At 41.4% G+C, this 17,807-nt stretch overlaps 2 protein-coding genes across 5 annotated transcripts; both read right to left on the reverse strand.

The window, feature by feature from the left end:
• Positions 1–161: 161 nt before the first annotated feature.
• Positions 162–7,274, reverse strand: LOC109527339 (transcription factor AP-4-like). Its single transcript, XM_019889193.1, has 7 exons — positions 6,850–7,274; positions 4,053–4,218; positions 3,790–3,888; positions 3,485–3,655; positions 2,833–2,979; positions 2,458–2,628; positions 162–1,943 (listed from the first exon to the last, which is right to left on the reverse strand). The coding sequence occupies exons 1-7, from the start codon at positions 6,936–6,938 to the stop codon at positions 1,788–1,790; spliced, it is 999 nt and encodes a 332-aa protein (XP_019744752.1). The 5' UTR covers positions 6,939–7,274; the 3' UTR covers positions 162–1,787.
• Positions 7,275–10,339: 3,065 nt separating this feature from the next.
• mvb12a (multivesicular body subunit 12A) lies at positions 10,340–17,503 on the reverse strand. Of its 4 annotated transcripts, none has more exons than XM_019889194.1 (10): positions 17,385–17,503; positions 16,021–16,110; positions 14,933–15,016; positions 14,716–14,815; positions 12,352–12,481; positions 12,110–12,250; positions 11,561–11,661; positions 11,427–11,485; positions 11,234–11,299; positions 10,340–11,148 (listed from the first exon to the last, which is right to left on the reverse strand). In XM_019889194.1, the coding sequence occupies exons 2-10, from the start codon at positions 16,108–16,110 to the stop codon at positions 11,068–11,070; spliced, it is 852 nt and encodes a 283-aa protein (XP_019744753.1). In that variant the 5' UTR covers positions 17,385–17,503; the 3' UTR covers positions 10,340–11,067. The 4 variants fall into 4 exon arrangements, with proteins under 4 accessions (XP_019744753.1, XP_019744754.1, XP_019744755.1 ...); XM_019889195.1 differs by having other exon boundaries at positions 17,381–17,501; XM_019889196.1 differs by lacking the exon at positions 16,021–16,110 and having other exon boundaries at positions 17,385–17,500.
• Between the last annotated feature and the right edge of the window lie 304 nt (positions 17,504–17,807).

Here is a 17,807-nt window from a genome sequence, read left to right on the forward strand (position 1 = left end):
TTACACCAAATAGCTCAAAATTCACTGAAAGGCATCAGTGCTGCAATCCAATGTGTACTGTACAGGCCGTTTTGTTGAAAAGCGCTTTTCTCAGTCCACCCACCGAAAGTCCAGTTTGACTTTAGGCTGCCTCATATTTGACAGAATTCCACCCACCCCTCTTTGACACTACGAACAACCCCCTTCACTTCCCACATTGCGTGGAACAAACTAGTTGAACCAGATGGAACACTGATGTTAGATTGTGAGCAGCAGTGTCCACATACTTCCGAAACCCTTTTCACGTTCAACATGTTTGTCAAAACAAAAAGAAACTGCCTGTTACACAACACGTTAGTTACATGCATTCAATCTGCAACAGAACTAGTGAGATGAAGACAACTCCAAACACACGGAATGTTTACAGCGTCAAGTTGTGTTTGGAAATAGAAACACAAGAGTTCCAGTTGAAAAGGAAACCCCCCCAGACAAGATAAACAAAAATCACAACATGAAGCGATTCCGAGAATTGGCCAGTGCTCATTTTTGGACCGTTGTGGTATTTCAATTTGACAGTGAGCGATCTTGGTGTCTTTTACAACACTAACGACTTCTCAATTTTTTCCCAGCACAACCACACAAACCTAATTCAGTCATGTGGAAATGACTGGCCACATTTGAAAATGTTTAGCTCAGTGCTAGACAGCAGAGCACCATGTTGGTAAACAGCACCTTCTAAGAATGATAATGACCTCCTGTGATACAAGCGCGTCACAATTAGACTGTTGGTGTGACATACACACACCTATTAACGGTGCATAGTAATCTTCACCTCGTGTATAAATTGGCTGAAGATGCAATTGCATAAATAGCAAACACTCAAGTGCATAGTCACTGAAAACAATAAACCAAGATCAGAAGTTGCGACTGGAAGTCTTTGGTGGAAAACATGAAATCGTCATGCAGACTAACGTTGCCTGTGTTTTACGAGTACATCACATTTTCATCTTTTATTAACAAAAGTAAGATTGTTTCAATCAGCCAAGTTGTCCGAGATTGACTGAGAAAGCCCGCCAGTTGTGACCACAACACTGGTGAACCAACATTTCGTTCTCGCGTTAATTCAGCAGGTGCATATTGGGTGGCTCAAATTTTGGATCTCAAGGCAAAAAAAAAAAAAAAAAGGCTCCTTATCAAACCAAATAAACATCTAATTTTTAAGTTGATTTCATAAGAGAATGCAGTTCAGTAACCCTGTCATGATGCATTTCCCAAAACACAGAACAGACTGTCAATCGTTCAATAGCTTATATTCTTCGATATCCATTTTAAGGGCTTAAGATGATAATTATATTTATTCAAGTAAAATCTTTTTCTTTAGTATCGATTCTGTAATGAAGTCTGTGTGACCTGCCTTATTTAGAAAATATACAAGACTCGGGGAAGAAAAATTGCAACTCTTAAGTCCTCCGTTCTTAATCAAAAAGTCACAGGCTGCTGCTTACCGTATTACATTCAGTTCTCCATTACAGTAAAAATGTCAATTTGCAGCACAATATTGTCAGTGCAATGGAAAACTGGGAGGACGGAGCGATGACTAGCAGCCCCAAGAAGCCCCCCCGGCCTCCTCTGCACGCCCAACATGCGTATTTTTCAGTCGGACAATTTAAACCATGAGAGCAACAAAGAAAAGCGCTTCACTACAGGAAGTTGGAGCTTGGAGAGATTTTTTTTTTTTTAAGTAGTCAAACTTCTGGATGGAATCTTACAGTGAGATGGTGTTAAGTGTTTGTGAGTTCACAGCACAATCAGTTCATTGAGCAGTCCTCTCCCTCTGTGTTTGTGTCGGTGTCAGAGCAGGCTGTGTCCATGGCGATGTGGGCGGGGCTTACAATGACGGCTCGTCTTTGCTCCTCCTCTGCGCTTGCTCTCCTCTCCTGAGTGCGCTCGATGTGATGGATAGCCTGAGAGGAGCAAACGGATGATGCAGCAAATATTCCACAATGAACCTCCACAATCGAATCTGCTGTCAAAACATTTTTTACATGTTTATTATTGTGGTTGTAGTTCATCATACGCTTTCTAATATTTTGGTTGTAGTATGATACTGTACACCAGAAGTATCAAACCTTTTTGTCATGGACTGCTTTGGCGTTGTTCTTTCCCTAAGAGGGCTGTTATGACTGGTACAGATTTGAGCAAGAAACATGAAGTGGTCGCAGATGATTTGCTTCAGTGGGCCACATTAAATGATGCGTCACCGGGCCTTGAGTTGAGTCACCTGTCTGTATACTCAAAGTATGGTGCAGTAAAACAAGCACACCACTGCAAACTACAACCATAATTTAATAGCTCTTTGACAGGAAACTGAACAATTACTGTTTTTATAAAGGCAGAAGATTTTCATACAACTCATGTATTGGACACTATTTGATAGTGCCCGTGTTGTGCGTTATCGAGAAGATGTAAAGGACATACCTGCACAATGGTGTCCAGGTTTTGTCTCGACGTGGACATTGTGCTGTTGTGGAGAGACGAGCTCATGGTTACCACGGTGACGTGGTGATGGGGTTGCTGGGTTAGTGTTGGCGCTGGCACGATGACTGTCGGGTGGTGGGTTGAGGCGATGGGCGTGGGGGAAGTCTCCAACTGAAAACACATACAAATCACCTTTGTTACATCAGCAGGTCACTTCAACAATGTAAATACACAACAATAATCTATTCAGTCATGCCCGATAACTCTGAATACAAGCAAAAATGTGTGGTTTGTAATAAAATAATTTGCATTTTCCATCACTCGTGTCTTTTGGAATACAGGTGGATTTTAATTGTATGAATGTGTGTGACCAACCTTTGGACTGCGAGGTGGTCTGTCTGCCGCTTGGATTTGTTGTAGCCTCAACAGCGTCTGGCTCTGGAGCTGCGCATGCTCCTCGTCCACCTGCTGGGTGATCACCCTGAGGCGATCCGGGTGCCCTTGGGTGTCCAGAGAGCGCACCTGAATCCAAACAAACGGAAGCAAGCTGTAGTGAACCAAATGTGCCAGATACATAGAAACGTATAACAATACCATAAAAAAAAATCTAAATGGTAGTATTGAGAATCACTCCCTATCCACGATTTGATGCCCTATATATAGTAAGTTGGCCATTATGTTGTGTTGTTCAAGTGTGAAGTGAGTATAGGTTAGGTTGTCCCCTGTATTGTGTCCTTGGTATATTCTATAATGCACCTTCAAAAGAACAGGGATGGACATCTTAAAATCAAATATCCCATGGTGCATTGCTACGATATGGAAAAATGATGTTCCATTTCTAATGTACTGTTTGATTCTCAGCACAAGACAAATCCTTGAGCTGTGGTGTGAAAAGTATCTTTGAGCAAGACGGATGCTGGCAAACGAGCATCGGTATTAATATGGCACTTGCACATTTTTCAGCGTTTTGAACGGTACCCACACAATATGGGTATTGCAAAACAACTTAATTCAATGTTATGCTCACCTGCTCCTCCAGCTGCATCCGAGCAGAGCGTTCTCGATCCAGCTGCTGACGTAACTCCAGCATTTCCCTCCTCAGCTCCTCCACCTTCTCCTCATCCAGAGTGTCAGGAGAGCCAATGCCTTCATCCTTCTCCTCCGCTCGCCTCCTCTTGGGCGAGGAACCGCTGAACTCCTGCAGTCACAATGTGGGAACAGTGTGAGACAAAAATCACACACACTATACACTGACTTAAAGCAAAACTATTCTTTGAACAACATCACAAAGGTTACATGCATGAGAGACGCTGTCGGGACACTTGGGCCTACCTGTATGAAGCGTTTGAGCTGGTTGTTCTGTGACAGGAGCTGCGTCTTTTCCTGCTCCAAGGTGAAGATGTAGTCTGCTGTCTGTTGCAAGATGGCTGCCTGCAGAGAGACGCAAAAGTGAAACCAAGCAGAACGGATGATATCGCGCTATCGAGTGTTTCTGACAACAGATCCATTCCATCACACACACACACACACACACACACACACACACACACAATGTTTTTATGTAGGTTAAGATGTTCCAATGTATGACCATGTACCTTGCTTAGTTTCTCCCCATCTGTGTGAGGCAGGAGAGTTTTCAGGGACTGGAAGCCCGCATTGATGCTTTGCATGCGCCGCCGCTCATTGCTGTTGGCGATTTCGCGTCGGATTCGCCTCTCCTGGTCTTGTGCCGTCTCTGGACTGAAGGGAATGTTGGCCAGACTAAGGAACAGTCACAGGGCATAGGTAATCGTTTACGTTTTCATATGAAATTGGGAGAAGCTGCTCGTAGCAACATCATCAGAAATGTAAATGCTCAAAAGTGGGCCAGAAGCCATACTTGAGCTGAGAATATATGCCGTTGACTCAACACTTTCACACAAAGCACACACGCTGGACAAAAATACAGCCACAATAAAATATAATAGTGGATCAGACACACACTAATAATAGGAGAAAACTTGGCCTAACTTGACCCCTTCGCATTCCTTGACCTGAACTGCCTCTGCATCACAGTTTAAATGAACTCTATGAGTTGCAACCCACCTCACCCTCAAGGTTGTCGCTGAACATGTTAACCATTAAAACGAGATTAAGGCACAGAGAGGACAACTAACCCAAGGAAAGAAACCAGTAGAACTTGAACTGAGATGTTTATAAAACACTCAAGGTCAGAGAGCAACTAGCTTGTGTGGTTTTAAAAAGGATACGATCATTGTGGGTGGGGAAACCACACAAACAGAGAGCGAAAGGGAATTTTCAACTTTGTGGTTACTAGCCAGTAACACTGGCGGGAAAAACAAAAGGAGGTATCTACTTTCTAAATGAACATGATATAAGTAAGGGAGGAAGAAAGTGTGGAAATAAGAATGGTATAAAAGGAACAAAATGAGATTGGTGAAAAATGCTGGGATGCTCACTGCCACCTCTACCACACACAAGGGAGTGGGGGGAACATAGCCAAACTTGATGCCTTAACACTGGCCTTGAAACCCTAATGCTTGCCTTGAAACCCCATTTGGGTATTAGATAGTTATTATTCTGTTTACTTTGTATATTTTCCACCACTTTGCTAGTGACACTGTTTATTTTAATCAATACTGTACACACATGACTGTACAGCATTCTGTGAGATAAGTCATTCCATCAAATTTCTGGAAAATGTTCTAGCGATCAACCGGTAGCCTGCGGGCTGGTCCCAAGTCGACAGTGAGTGGTGGGAGATTGAAATGGGGTTTGGGTGGGGGGGAATTTGTGTGTCTGTAGGTTTCAGTTGGTTCATTGTCGGGTCCGTTACGGCTGTTGCTCATATGCGCGCGTGTGCATGGTTGCGCACCCGCGTGTTTGTATGCTTGCACGCTCGCAATCGGGTCAATCGCAGAAGGTTGGTCGCTTCAAAAGTCGATCTTAGGTCAAAAAAGGTTGGGCACCCGATGTATGCCATCAAAAAAGATTAGCACAACAGAACAGAGATGCTCATTAGAGAATTTGTAAAGTGACTGGTAAATTAAAGAGACTATGGAACTTAACCTGCAATGTAAAAAAATAATTATGATCAAATCAAGATTATTATTAGATTTGGTTGTGTAATCTGTGTGTATCAGATATGCTTTCGTAAGGCTAGATTCATCAAAAGCATTTACCAAGAAATGTATCTTTCAAATAAAGTTTGGATCTGATACATGTCGGTTTTCTTCTCAATGAGGACATTATGAGCATTTATTAAATTAAACTGTGTAATAAGTCCAATTGTAATAAATAAATGTTAATATATGTGTAAATTACCATTCATCCAGGTCACTGAAATAGAATACATCTGTACGATTCAGGTGTGCTTAATTAAGTATCCGGGCTCCTTCTTAAGCTAGCATCAGTTGTTCAAAGTTATATGCGAACTAGTACATATTTTACCACAATACGCCCTTATTCCTAAAATGTCGTTCTGGGGCTTCGGCATAGCAAAGTTGGAAACGAGCTCGGAGCTCGGCTGTTGTCGGCTTCTGCTTTGGCCGCCAGCAGCTGCGCACCTACAACATGGCCGCCTGAGGGCGCGTCGGCCAGCTGGTAGCAGCACAGTGAAATGTGACTCCACTCCTCCGGTACACGCTGAGTGCAGCAGCAGCGGCGGTAGGCAGGCAGCAAGCAGAAGGCCCCCGGGCACCGAGGAGAACAATGCTTTCGACCGTTAACGCCAACGACCAACAATCGCTGCTGCGCCCCCCCCCCCAAAAAAAAACAACACCGATTAAATGCCTCGCGGGTGGCCCGACGAGTGTGCCCGCTGAACCGACAAAGCCCAGTTGAGGCTCTTAAGCGTGCACTGAGCGCAGTTGGAAATTTGTCATGCTGTGTTAGCTTGGCGAGTTAGCAGCACAAGCGCGGCTACTGCTTTACAACAGAATTGTAAAAGCCACAATAATTATCTATATTATTAAGGATCCGAAAGACTACGATCTGACCCAATGCGAAATGTTATCAATACTAAGCGCGTCACAAAATACATGTTTGATTACCCTAATTTAGTTCTAAATCGCGAGACTGGCGAACACGTTAACCACCACGTGCTCGACTCCAAGTGCCATGTATCGATTTCAGGTGGTTAATTTACATATTTTGGGAGTGAATGCCTCCTTAACGTGTCTTGGTGGGTAAAGCAAGACTCTCCCGCTGACGAAGGACATGAAACGGGCGACCCCTTTTAGCGTCCGCTCGCACGGGAAGACTGCAGCTCAGGTAGTAATCCGCCACTTTGTACAACCTTGCTGCCAAACTATCGCATGCTAGCAGCTAACGGCTAACGCGCTACGTCGAGCCCGCAGCGCAACATCCACAACGTGCTTCTTCGAAACGTACCTGCACAGTCCCCCGATAACATCCTTCTCCGTCTTCTTGAACTGCTGGAGGTTCGGTATCTTCTCTGTCGGCATCATGAAATATTCCATGCTTTCAAAGCCACCCCCTGAAACGCGTGTTTTGCCCTCTCTCCCACCCACTTCTCTCCCTCGGTGGGGAAAAAAAACAAAGACTGTACCGGGAAACGCACAGTTGCCGTAGTCTATTCGAGCAGTCACTCACAAGCAAGACGCGCGGTGATGTGAAAAAACGGGGTTGAAAAACAAAAAGTTGTAGCTGTCCACAGCTGATGGGGTTCCCTCCAATGCGTGTGAGTGCGTGCGCGCGCGCGTGTCATCTTGCCTCCGCCTACTACGTGTTTGTGTCCCTGTCTGTAGCCTCCGCCTACCCTTGTGATTGTGTGCGTGCGTGTGTGCGCGCAGCTGATCTGCGTGAGGCGGGAAACAGCTGGTTGGAATCAGCCTCCTTCCGGCAAGACAAACAAGCTAGCAGAGAAGAGGAGAGCAGCAAGTGCCTGTGAAAGACAACAGCCGCTTCTGGATTTCACGTTGGAGCACTCCAGGGGCGCGGCAGAGGTTCATCTTTCGATGAGGTTTAGAAAATGTATGTGTACAATTGTTTTTTTAAAATTACAATTATTCACTCTCCTTTTAAACATGTATTTATAATTATGTTGATGCTAACCAACCAAGTAATGAGCAAAACGAGTTTAGTTTCAGATTTTTGAAATAGTGTTATGTGCGATAAATACATTTTCCAATTGTTAAATGGGATAAATCGGTACAAAAATAAATAAGATGGTTAAATGGATTTCAATTAATACATTTTTTGGAAAAAAAGACAACCTAACGATCATAAATACCCAAGTGCCTTGACTGGGAGCTTTATTCATTGCCTGACCAAGCCTCGAACTGTACAGTATTTACTTGTATACCAAATCAGTTTTCTCCACCTCAATCAGCTGTGTACTTTTTGTCATGGGCAAAATAGTCAGTGGCAGATGGGGACAACTGAAATCTTGGAGAGGCACACCAAAACCAAAAGCCATTATTTCAACCAGCCAACTGATATACTTGGCTTTATTGTGTTATTTTTAATGTTACTGATGATCTATTGTGCACAGACTAATAAAATTACAGTTAACATTTTGAGTTTCACAACAATTGTTTTATTGTGTAATGAATATATAAGGCATAACTTTTACATTTATTGTTTAAAAAAGCCATTGATAAGTTCAAGGGAAATTGTGGCTGCTTCGGCTGCTCTGCTCTTGACTGGGAGATCTCTATTATAAACCAGATCCAAAATCAGTTACTGTATTCTGACATTAAAATACTGGTAATAATAATAATAATAATATTTCACGCCGCTTCATAGCAATTGTCAATTACCATCATTTCTATTCGGACCAACGAAACTCAACTACCAATAAACATGAATTAAAAAGCTTTCAAGTGTTATGTCATGTTTGTAACTTAATGGAAATACACAAAACATAAATTTCTCCAGATGACGTTACTATCTAGGCTAGCCATCAATTTCATTATGGCCACACAGTCATACTTTCACCTGTTGGTCCAGGAACAGGCAGAAGAGCTGCTTTTGTTGACTGTGTTCAGGCCAGCCTCTACTCGCAAAGTTGAAGCCAAGCCAGCCGCCACAGCGATTGTTAATACTGTGCATCATGGTAACCTGCCGCCAGCGAGCAGCGTTGGCCACCTCCAAATAAAAGCCATCCAACTTCAATGATTTATACAATTTTTTTACAATCCGACATAAAGGTAAAAATTTGAGAGGCCTTTTATTTTGAAATGCAACATTAGATGCTCATGAAAGCATTATGGTTGGATACTTGGCGTGCCCCAGTGTTCCTTAGACTTGGTCTGGTTGTGGGATAACAAAAAATGAATTTTTCATGATTTTTTTTTTTTTTCAAATTCAGGTGTAAAGGTCAAAATGTCAGATTTCAGAAGCCTTTTATTTTGAAATGCAACATCAGATCCTAATATTGCATTTGATCTTAATGAAAGTATTATGGCTTAATGGCTATGTCGCCTAGAGTGCCCGATACCCGATCTGGTTGCGGGATAACGACAACTGAATTTCAAATGATTTTTAAAAATTCAGGTGTAAAGGTCAAAATGCCAGATTTTATTGGCCTTTTATATTTAAAGTTAACATCTCATTTTAATGAAAGGTACTGTGGTTGGATACCGGGGGATGCCTAGTGTTCCCTAGACCTGGTCTGGTTGCGGGATAATGAAAATTCTTTTTTTAATGATTTTTCAAAATCGAAGTGTAGAGGTCAAAATATCCGATTTCAGAGGCCTTTGTCTTTGAAATACGACATCAGATCCTAATGAAAGTACTTTGGTTGCATAACTGGGGTGGCCTAGTGTTCCCTAGACTTGGTCTGGTTCCAGGATAATGAAAACTGAATTTTAAATGTTTTTTGAATTCAGGCATGGAGGTCAAAAGGTCAGATTTCAGAGGCTTTCAAATCTTAATGAAAGTATTATGACTTAGCCTAGTGTTCCTTCGACGTGGTCTGGTTCTTGGACAATGAAAATTCCTTTGGATACCAGGCATAGCCTAGTGTTCCTTAGACGTGGTCTGGTTCTTGGACAATGAAAATTCCTTTATAATGTTTTAACTTTTTTTTTTTTTTTTAATTGGGTGAAATTTTAGTAATTCATGGAGAGTTAACATTAACTTTTTTTTCAATCTCAACTTCAGAACGCTCCTTGGTGCTATTCTGAGACAGCTTGTATTCTACCTGGGTGAACTAATCGTTGCCTGACCGCTGAGAAGTGATTTTATCACATTATTTTAAATCCAAACCACTGACATGTATGCATTAGTTGGACAGCTTTTATTTTCAAGGTGACTAACACAGCTTGCTGGCGGCACAGTACTGTATTAACAATCGCTTTGGTGGCTGGCTTCACTTCAATTTTGCGAGTGGAGGCTGTCCAGACCGCAGTCGCTTACCATAACGCGAGTATTAACAATCGTTGTGGCGGCTGACTTGACTTTAACTTTGTGAGTGGACGCTGGGCTGACCGCAGTAATTTATAGGGGGTCCTTGGCCACGCTCTGATGAGCCGTTGATCATAGTTCGGAAATCCTAATGAGTGTTTATGCCAACACAATATAGTGTGGGGGAAAGACGCTAAGCCTCACTACCTTAAATAAACAGAACACATTTTTAATTCAAAACACATGCATTCACTGTCGCTTCTGATTGGTTCAGCTTGATGTGCGGCCCAAGCTAGATTGACAAACTTTTCACTTAAATATGGACTTTTCAAGGCTATTTCAACCAATACAGTACTGCTTTGCAGAGGGACTTGTTTTCAGGTTTGGACTTCCTTGGGTGATGTTTTGTAAGATAAAGGTAACAGGTTTTTTTCCATTGGTAATATCCACAAATAATGCTCTTATAGTAGTACAAAAAAAAAATTCATTAGTCTTCATTATTTTTTTTAAATTATTTCCTCAAGCATTATACAGTTACTTTTGAGGGCATTAAAAAAAAAGAACATTTATACCTTGTACAATCACATCCTGTAGATAAATACAGTATCTGGATCTTATGCTACCAAAAAGTAGGTAGATTCATTATACGTGTGACTTTTTTAATATATAAACATAAATGGCCCCAAAATAGGTCCTTCCTCTGTTTTTTATTGGACTGAAGGAAATATTGCTGATCTCAAAATAAGATACTGTATCAGACATTCAAGATGGATACATGCAGAGACATGCATTTACCAAGAAAATCAAAATGTGGCCCGTGTGTGTGTTTTGAGCAAATCAGCAATGTACACTGTAAGGTGGCCAACAGCAGACAGTATTGGGGCATCCTTAAAATTTGCACCATAAATGAAGCATGTAAAAGCAATCACGATGGACTAGCACTGCAGATGATTTATCCCAAACAGCAAATCAGCTAAATATTCATATATTCACAACATTGTTCACTCTGTTATTCCCGCAAAGAATATATTTCTTCAAATGGAAGAATTCACCGGAATGTTTGAAGATGCCATGATTAACATTTTAAAAAGATGCTTAATGCGTGACTTTTAAATCACACTCTTCCTTCAGATGCTTCATGTTCCAAAGCTGCGCAGAGATGTGACGTCCCTTCATTTGTACCGCGACGTTACACAAAGGCAGGAGGTCAGATGTTGTTGCCATGGAAAAGAACAAAGCTCACTGAGCTGATGAGGATGTTGACACTAGTGGCCTGGTCCTCTTGGCAGCAAACTCCTCCACTGAAAAGGTGTAGTTATACTGAAAAATGAATACAACGTCATTACACTGACAGTACATGTGGAAGGGTAACGCAATCAGAATTAAAGGAAATAGATGATCTTACCTCATTTTCTATGTCCTGGAGGGATTTTATACGGATGTTGTTGAGCTGGTAGTTCAGCTGAGGATTCTGAGAGACACAGGGGATAACTTAACATGAATCTGGAAGACCTTTGTCGTGTGAGATATTGCATAAACAAAACTTTTTGGCTGGGAGCAGATTTGTTCACTTCGGAAAAAATAAAATTGTGAAATACCGTAGCATTTGGCTTGATATTAAACTTTGGGTGAAGGCTGAAGGGCACTCCATCTAGTGCTGCAGATAATTGAAACAAAGAGCATATTGTAGCAAACCAATAAAAACACAAATTGACAGTAACAGTGCGGTCACCTGTGATTCCCTGGATGCTGCTGTCAACTGGTTTGGACGCCGTTCCGTGGAGGGAGTGGCGCCTGTGGCTGAGTTTACCTTGAGGGACTTGAGGAGGGTTGCTGCAGAAACACATTTCCCCACCAAGACTAAAACTTCAAATCTCCCAAACGCATGTAAGAAAACGCGTTAGGGTCTAATGAAAATTCATTTAAATTTGGTGTGAGATTTACAGAATGAAACATCCAAACTATGTGATCACCCATGTCAGCGGAGCATACTGTTAATTGTCAAATTCGGAAACTATACACAAGGTGCATGCATTTATTATTTCATTCAAAACTTTGACTGTTGAGTCTCCAAGTCTATTTTACCCATATTGTACCACACACGATGCACCTTATATCATACTTTGATGATAGAAGTGATTTATTAGCTAAACCACAGTTGTACTAATAGCTTGGTAACCCGAAATGGATGCCCACAGGCATCTGTCTGGCCAGAAATGACACGAAGGAATTTGTGAATTCTCTTCTGCACGCATGAAGGTCTTAGAGACAACAAAACTACCTGGGTTTTAGAGGTTGGGGAGTAGATGGAAGCTCCAGTGAGAGTCTGCGGAGGTCCAGACTGACACTGCGGGGCTTGGCTTGCGGCGTGCAGCTGGTAAAATGACCCTTTCTGCACCACAACACGTAGCCGTGGATGTCTCTGTAAACAACATATACTGAACAGTACTTAAAAGTGCATCGTGAGGAGGAGCTGGATGAAGTAGTAGCACAGATGAATGTAGTGGATAGTACGGCGCTTACCCGACATAAGTGTAGTGCTGTAACATCATTTTGCTTTTGGTTGTCAGTTTGATATCCAAGACAGCTGTGTCCACACTACCGACCGGGACGACGCGCACACATATGTGCTTCTTCTTCCAAACGGTGGCTTCTGCAGACAGAAATACACCAAGTATTAACACAATTAATCAACTGAAGAAAAAAATGGTACTGAAGGATGTGTACACAATGCCTAGTAGCAAAATACAAACTGGCTTCTTTGTTTTCTGTGTTATCACATTCATTTGATACATTCAGCTAGCAGAACATTAAGTACACTTGCACTATATACAGCATATACGGTATATTTCTGTGTGTGTGTGTGTGTGTGTGTGTGTGTGTGTGTGTGTGTGTGTGTGTGTGAGAGATCCAAGAGCAGCAATTAAAAAAAAAATCTCTCCTTGTCAGGATAATGGTGAATAATTTAATGTGTTTATTATTGAAACTTATGGTTGAACGTCTTTGTGAAATGCATCATAATGAGATTTTTCTTTTTTTATGTTATGTGACTACTGTACAGTATTTGACTCGGAGACCAGGCAAATCATGAGAGCTTTTTCCATGGCTGTTTGTTGGTTTGTTTGTCCACTCGTTAAAATGGGTTTCTCCTGCGCTGCACTTAAATTTGCTGCTCATGCTTGAAGCTGTCATACTTTTAACTTGTTCACTGCTGGTCTGTTCTCTGCTGCTTTAGACCAGCTGTTCCTTCCCTTTGGCTTAACTTCTGTCAACGCAGAGGAGGTCAGCTCCCGGTTTGACTCCTTTAGCCAAACCATAAGGGTCAGCCCAAAACTAAACCTGAGCCCTGGTTCAATGAGACAACCCGCACAGCTAGGCAGGAGTACTGCAAAGCCGAACAAGCTGCAGGATTTTGTAAAATAGAGAAATGGCAATTGGGGCTGCTACTGTTAAAGTTGATCACAATCAGGCAAAGTCATTTTTGGGTGAGCTTCATGTCCTGACCTTTTTTTCAATCTGGTTTTAAAATGCTGCATAGCACAGAGTCTGCCTTGTGAATGGTTGTTAATGGTATCCTTTCTGGCAAGCGACTCTGGGGACTTTGTGTGTCTTGTCCTCCTGGTCCAAACTGAAGCATTTGGTATGGTGGACCACAATATACTGGTGATTCGGTTATAGCACCGTGTGGGCACAAGAAGACTTAAAAACAGCAACCCACGCCTTTTTACATCTCGGGTGGATCCACACTGTGGCATGATCTCCCCTCTGCACATCAGAGAAGCCCCCCCTGTCCATTTTTTAATGCTTGTATTTTTATTCACTCCCACTATAGCGAGGCGATGAAGTCGGGCCACACCATCACAAAGCCCTGTGACATTTATCCTCATTCTGCAGTTAGTACTACATGCTTGTCAGGATTATTATGTTATTCTTGGTTGTATTTTGTTTTCATAAGCCTGATTTTGTTGCTTCTGCACCGAGGACTATAACAATAAAGGCTTTCTAGTCTATTTTGTGGTTGTTTTTGTGTTGTATCACCAACATTGAGCGTGTCAAAATAAGTTGCCTGTTCACACGGAACTGCACGTACAGTACTGTACAAAGCAAATGGCTCCTTTAATGATAGATGGAGCTTTGATCGCTTTGCCAACGCCTCGAAAACTGGAGGAATTTAATAAGGCAACACGACATTTTGTGGTAACTTCACGCAATTTCAGCAGACTGCAAGTATATTTTGAAGAGTTTGAAGCAATTGCAATGCGTTAGACTGGCGACCAGAAGTTAGCATTCCTCCGTTGTCCGTTGGATTTTCTGTGATTGTACATGTGTCACTAATGCACTTACAGGGCTCCTGACTGCCCCTAAACGGTGGCATTTTGCTCCTTAAATTTCGCGAAGTACAACTTCATTTTTCATCTACTCGCGCTTATGTGAGCAATACATTTGCTAATTTATGAACTTTTTTTACATTGATTTGTTGTTGTTGCTGACAATCTTCTGCTCCACACTTTAGCCCATACATCAGGTGAAAATGTGAATATTTACGAAGCAAGTCAATTAGTGATTCATTTGTGCCTATAAGCTTCCTACTTGCACACCTAAAATGTAGTGTGGAGCCCTGCATTTATGCTTTTTAGGCTCATTGGAATACTCCCTGAATAGTCTGGTGAATGTAGTTTTTAGGTCAAGCTACGTCATGTCCTCATTTATAGGACATTGATACAAATTGTATCGTTTTTTTTTTAAAGTGGTATTTTATACGACGAGATTTACCATGGGTTTTAAATACACAATTGACCATAGAACATTTTAGAAAAGCCTACGTACGAGTTATCTGATTGCTTTCCACATCAATTTCCATACATAAATGTATGTTTATATGCTCACTTGGTTCCAGGTGCTCCGCAATTAAGCAGTAGCCATGAGGAATGGCGTCCTTGTCAGTGATGAGCTGTATGTCTGACACAACCATACCACCTGAAGTGGCCTAGAGAGAGGGGGAGAGAGAGCGAGAGAGAGAGAGAGAGAGAAAAATCTCTGATGTATTGTGGTGATGCAAATCCCAAAGGAGATTACTGAAATAGTGGACGTGTTTCTCAGTTACCTTACTGTAACAAAGGTAATAACTGTATCTCGGTGGGAAGCTGCGTGTGAAGTTTGCGTTTGCTCCATTCTCAGTGATGTTGATCTGCAGATCGAAACAGGGACTGTTAAATATAGGCAGACAACCGTTCCCATTCACAACTTCAGCCGAGTCTTCGATGAACATGAGAGGAAACGGGGGCACATGAAGAACAGGATCAAAACAGAGAGGTGTGACGTGTTTGTGCTCATCACTGTGCTGCCTTAATACCGCAACCACATACCAAAGTCCTGAGCAAACCGGCAAGCTAAAGTTATCCCGACGCTCATTTTAATCGCAGCCTACTCGGCATAAATGAACACGATTGTGATTGGCCAAGTCAGGCGTCATGGTGAAAAGTGTCTTTGTTACAATGCGCGGTGGTGCCTGTGCTTTACCAACTTGTTGCATCTGGCACGCTCTTGGTGGGATGCTAAATCCTTCAAAAATGATTTATAGAGGGTTTTTTTCTTTGTTTAGTTTTAATGAGACCATCTTTTGCAAGTTCACAGTCCAAATCACTCAATGCGCTCACTGATTTCTGCCTTTCTGAGAAACTCCACAAATATTCTGACTTAGGTGAGAGGAGGAGTGCACCCCACAAACTGGTAACCAGCCAATTGCAGGGAACATGCTTTTATAATTTGCAGACCTGAAATGAAAGGTTTAGTTTTCTCCCCAAAACCCATCTATAATTTTTGTATGAAAGGTATTTATTATACATATGAGCATGGCTGATTAGCGTATCGGTATATCAATGCAATTTGCAAATAAGTGTTTCATTTTTAATTAGGCACAATTCAGAGTACAACTTAATGTCTTCTCTGTTCTGGCCCTTGGAACAGTTCATTCAATCAGGGTATTTGTTGTTTTCCATTTGATTATTTTCTGTTATGGTGTATTATTTTCCCGATAAGAGTAAAATTTTTCAGCATGAACTGCCTCTGTGTTGATAATCAATGAAAAGAATAACTGAAAATCTCAGGAACTATTTACTTTTAAAGGTCTATGGAGGAATAAAAACTCAAGCACATGCAATAAAAATGTGTAATCTCCTTCTCTGCCTATACCAAGGTGAAGTCTTTAGGGCAGGTGGAAATGTTGGATGTCCACGCCACTGCTGTCAGTGGCCGGACTGCCCCATGATCCATGGTGGCCATCTGAGGGGAAGAGGAAAAAAAAGTATATGTTCAAATAGAGGTAACACTCCTGCTCAAAAGTTTGAGGTCACCACTTTGAAATGGCTTTTTATGTTTTACTTTTTTTAATACCAAGAGGTATATACTGGCAAGATATAAAATGCTCGATTTTGATACAATCAGAGAGGTTTTAATTCAATTGTATGCTAACTTAACATTTTTATTGTTGACTGAGCTGAACTTGGAAACCAAAATATTACAAACAGCTATCAATATGATGCACAGCAAGTCTACACTATACACTGAAAGTACAGAAAAATGATGATAGTGTAGGGTTTTTTTGTATTTAATGTCATTTCATGATGGAGATGTACCTAATGTCGGGACCAGTGCGTGCACAAAACTCCACTTTGGTTACTTTGCTCAGATTTTTTTATTATTCCATCAGTGGCATCGTGTTGTTGACCATGTGTCAAATAAGCAGCACAACAGGGTCTGTTTAAATGCTGAGAAAGCTCGTTATTCACGAGCCACAATATGTTGGTCAAGACACAGTGCTGCTATTCACTTTAAATAGGGGTGTTATGACTCGATGAAGCCAGACATGGAATTGCTGAGTCCATTCAGGGCGAGTCATCATGAAGTCACGTTTCAAATTCCACAGAGGTGCATGACACTACTACGTTTGTCGTTTAAGACTCATATTAAAGAGCTCACAGCACAGTACAAAAGATATATATGATGTACAGTAAATGTGCGAATGTTGAACTTAAGCCTTTTTCAATGTGGTAGTAAACACAGGAAATTTGTTTAAAATATATCTTTAATTGGGTCAATTTTATTTGGATTATTACAGGTAGACCTAATATTCCAAGTAAAACTAAACTTGATTATAGATGAATTAAAAAACGTTTCAAGTTTTTACTATCACAATGAAAAAGCACGTGTTCGACATTGACACATGCATCTTGGATGAAACAAACAATATTGTACAGCATACACGTTTGCGATTTTTTTCAGCTAGTTCAACTAATGCCAACGACCCCATGATCAACATTTACTTAAAACAGTTTCCCATAACAATTTGTTTGGTTTGTATCAAGGCAGAGTGAGTCGAAAACAAACGTACAAAAATGAGCAAGCTGAAAAGGTTGTTCGGTGTCGTTTTCAATACAAACACGATGAGCCGGTCTCAACTCACAAGCAGCTGCGATTATTCGTCAAAACTTGTTTGCGCAAAATAAGTTAAATGGGTGCTGCTCCACAAATGTATCACATCAACGACACTGACCTACCTGTATGGAAGTCTTCACTTCTTTTAAGTGTGAAGATTAGTTGTCAAGTCAGGAAGAGCAATGGAGTGCGACGTCTCCAGCGTCTTAAGGTGATTTTCCTGTTAAAAGCAGGAAGTCCTGATTCTAGATGAACTACAACTCCCACAACACCTCACGCCCTAACGTCAGTGTTTAGTTTGCTGACTCTTGACGCTAGATGGCAGCATCCAACCCATGACATAACAAAAACGTTTCTCCAAGACTTGCCTTAAATCTTATCAGTTATTATCATGGTTCATAACAATGACATAAATAGCTACAGAGCCTTTACCTAACAAAATAGATTTCCCTTTTCGTCAAAAATTCAACAATATCAACGCAAGGGTCAAGTTACAACTCAAGTTAATCAGTGACAAATAATGGTTACGTCACAGTTAATTAGTA

This window comes from Hippocampus comes, unplaced genomic scaffold, assembly GCF_001891065.2.
Source record: "Hippocampus comes isolate QL1 unplaced genomic scaffold, H_comes_QL1_v1.1 scaffold86, whole genome shotgun sequence".
NCBI lineage: Eukaryota > Metazoa > Chordata > Actinopteri > Syngnathiformes > Syngnathidae > Hippocampus > Hippocampus comes.

Bases quoted from the DNA above. Each gene is read 5' to 3' on its own strand.
- LOC109527339 (XM_019889193.1), bottom strand. From the start codon at position 6,938: ATGGAATATTTCATGATGCCGACAGAGAAGATACCGAACCTCCAGCAG. The intron at 3,656-3,789 runs GTAGGCCCAAGT...TTGTGACTGCAG, and splicing joins AGCTCAAACGCTTCATACAG to GAGTTCAGCGGTTCCTCGCC. The intron at 2,629-2,832 runs GTTGGTCACACA...ATGTGTTTTCAG, and splicing joins GACCACCTCGCAGTCCAAAG to TTGGAGACTTCCCCCACGCC.
- mvb12a (XM_019889194.1), bottom strand. From the start codon at position 16,110: ATGGCCACCATGGATCATGGGGCAGTCCGGCCACTGACAGCAGTGGCG. The intron at 12,251-12,351 runs GTAAGCGCCGTA...TGTTGTTTACAG, and splicing joins CAGCACTACACTTATGTCGG to AGACATCCACGGCTACGTGT. The intron at 11,662-12,109 runs GTAGTTTTGTTG...GTGTTTCTGCAG, and splicing joins CCCCAACCTCTAAAACCCAG to CAACCCTCCTCAAGTCCCTC.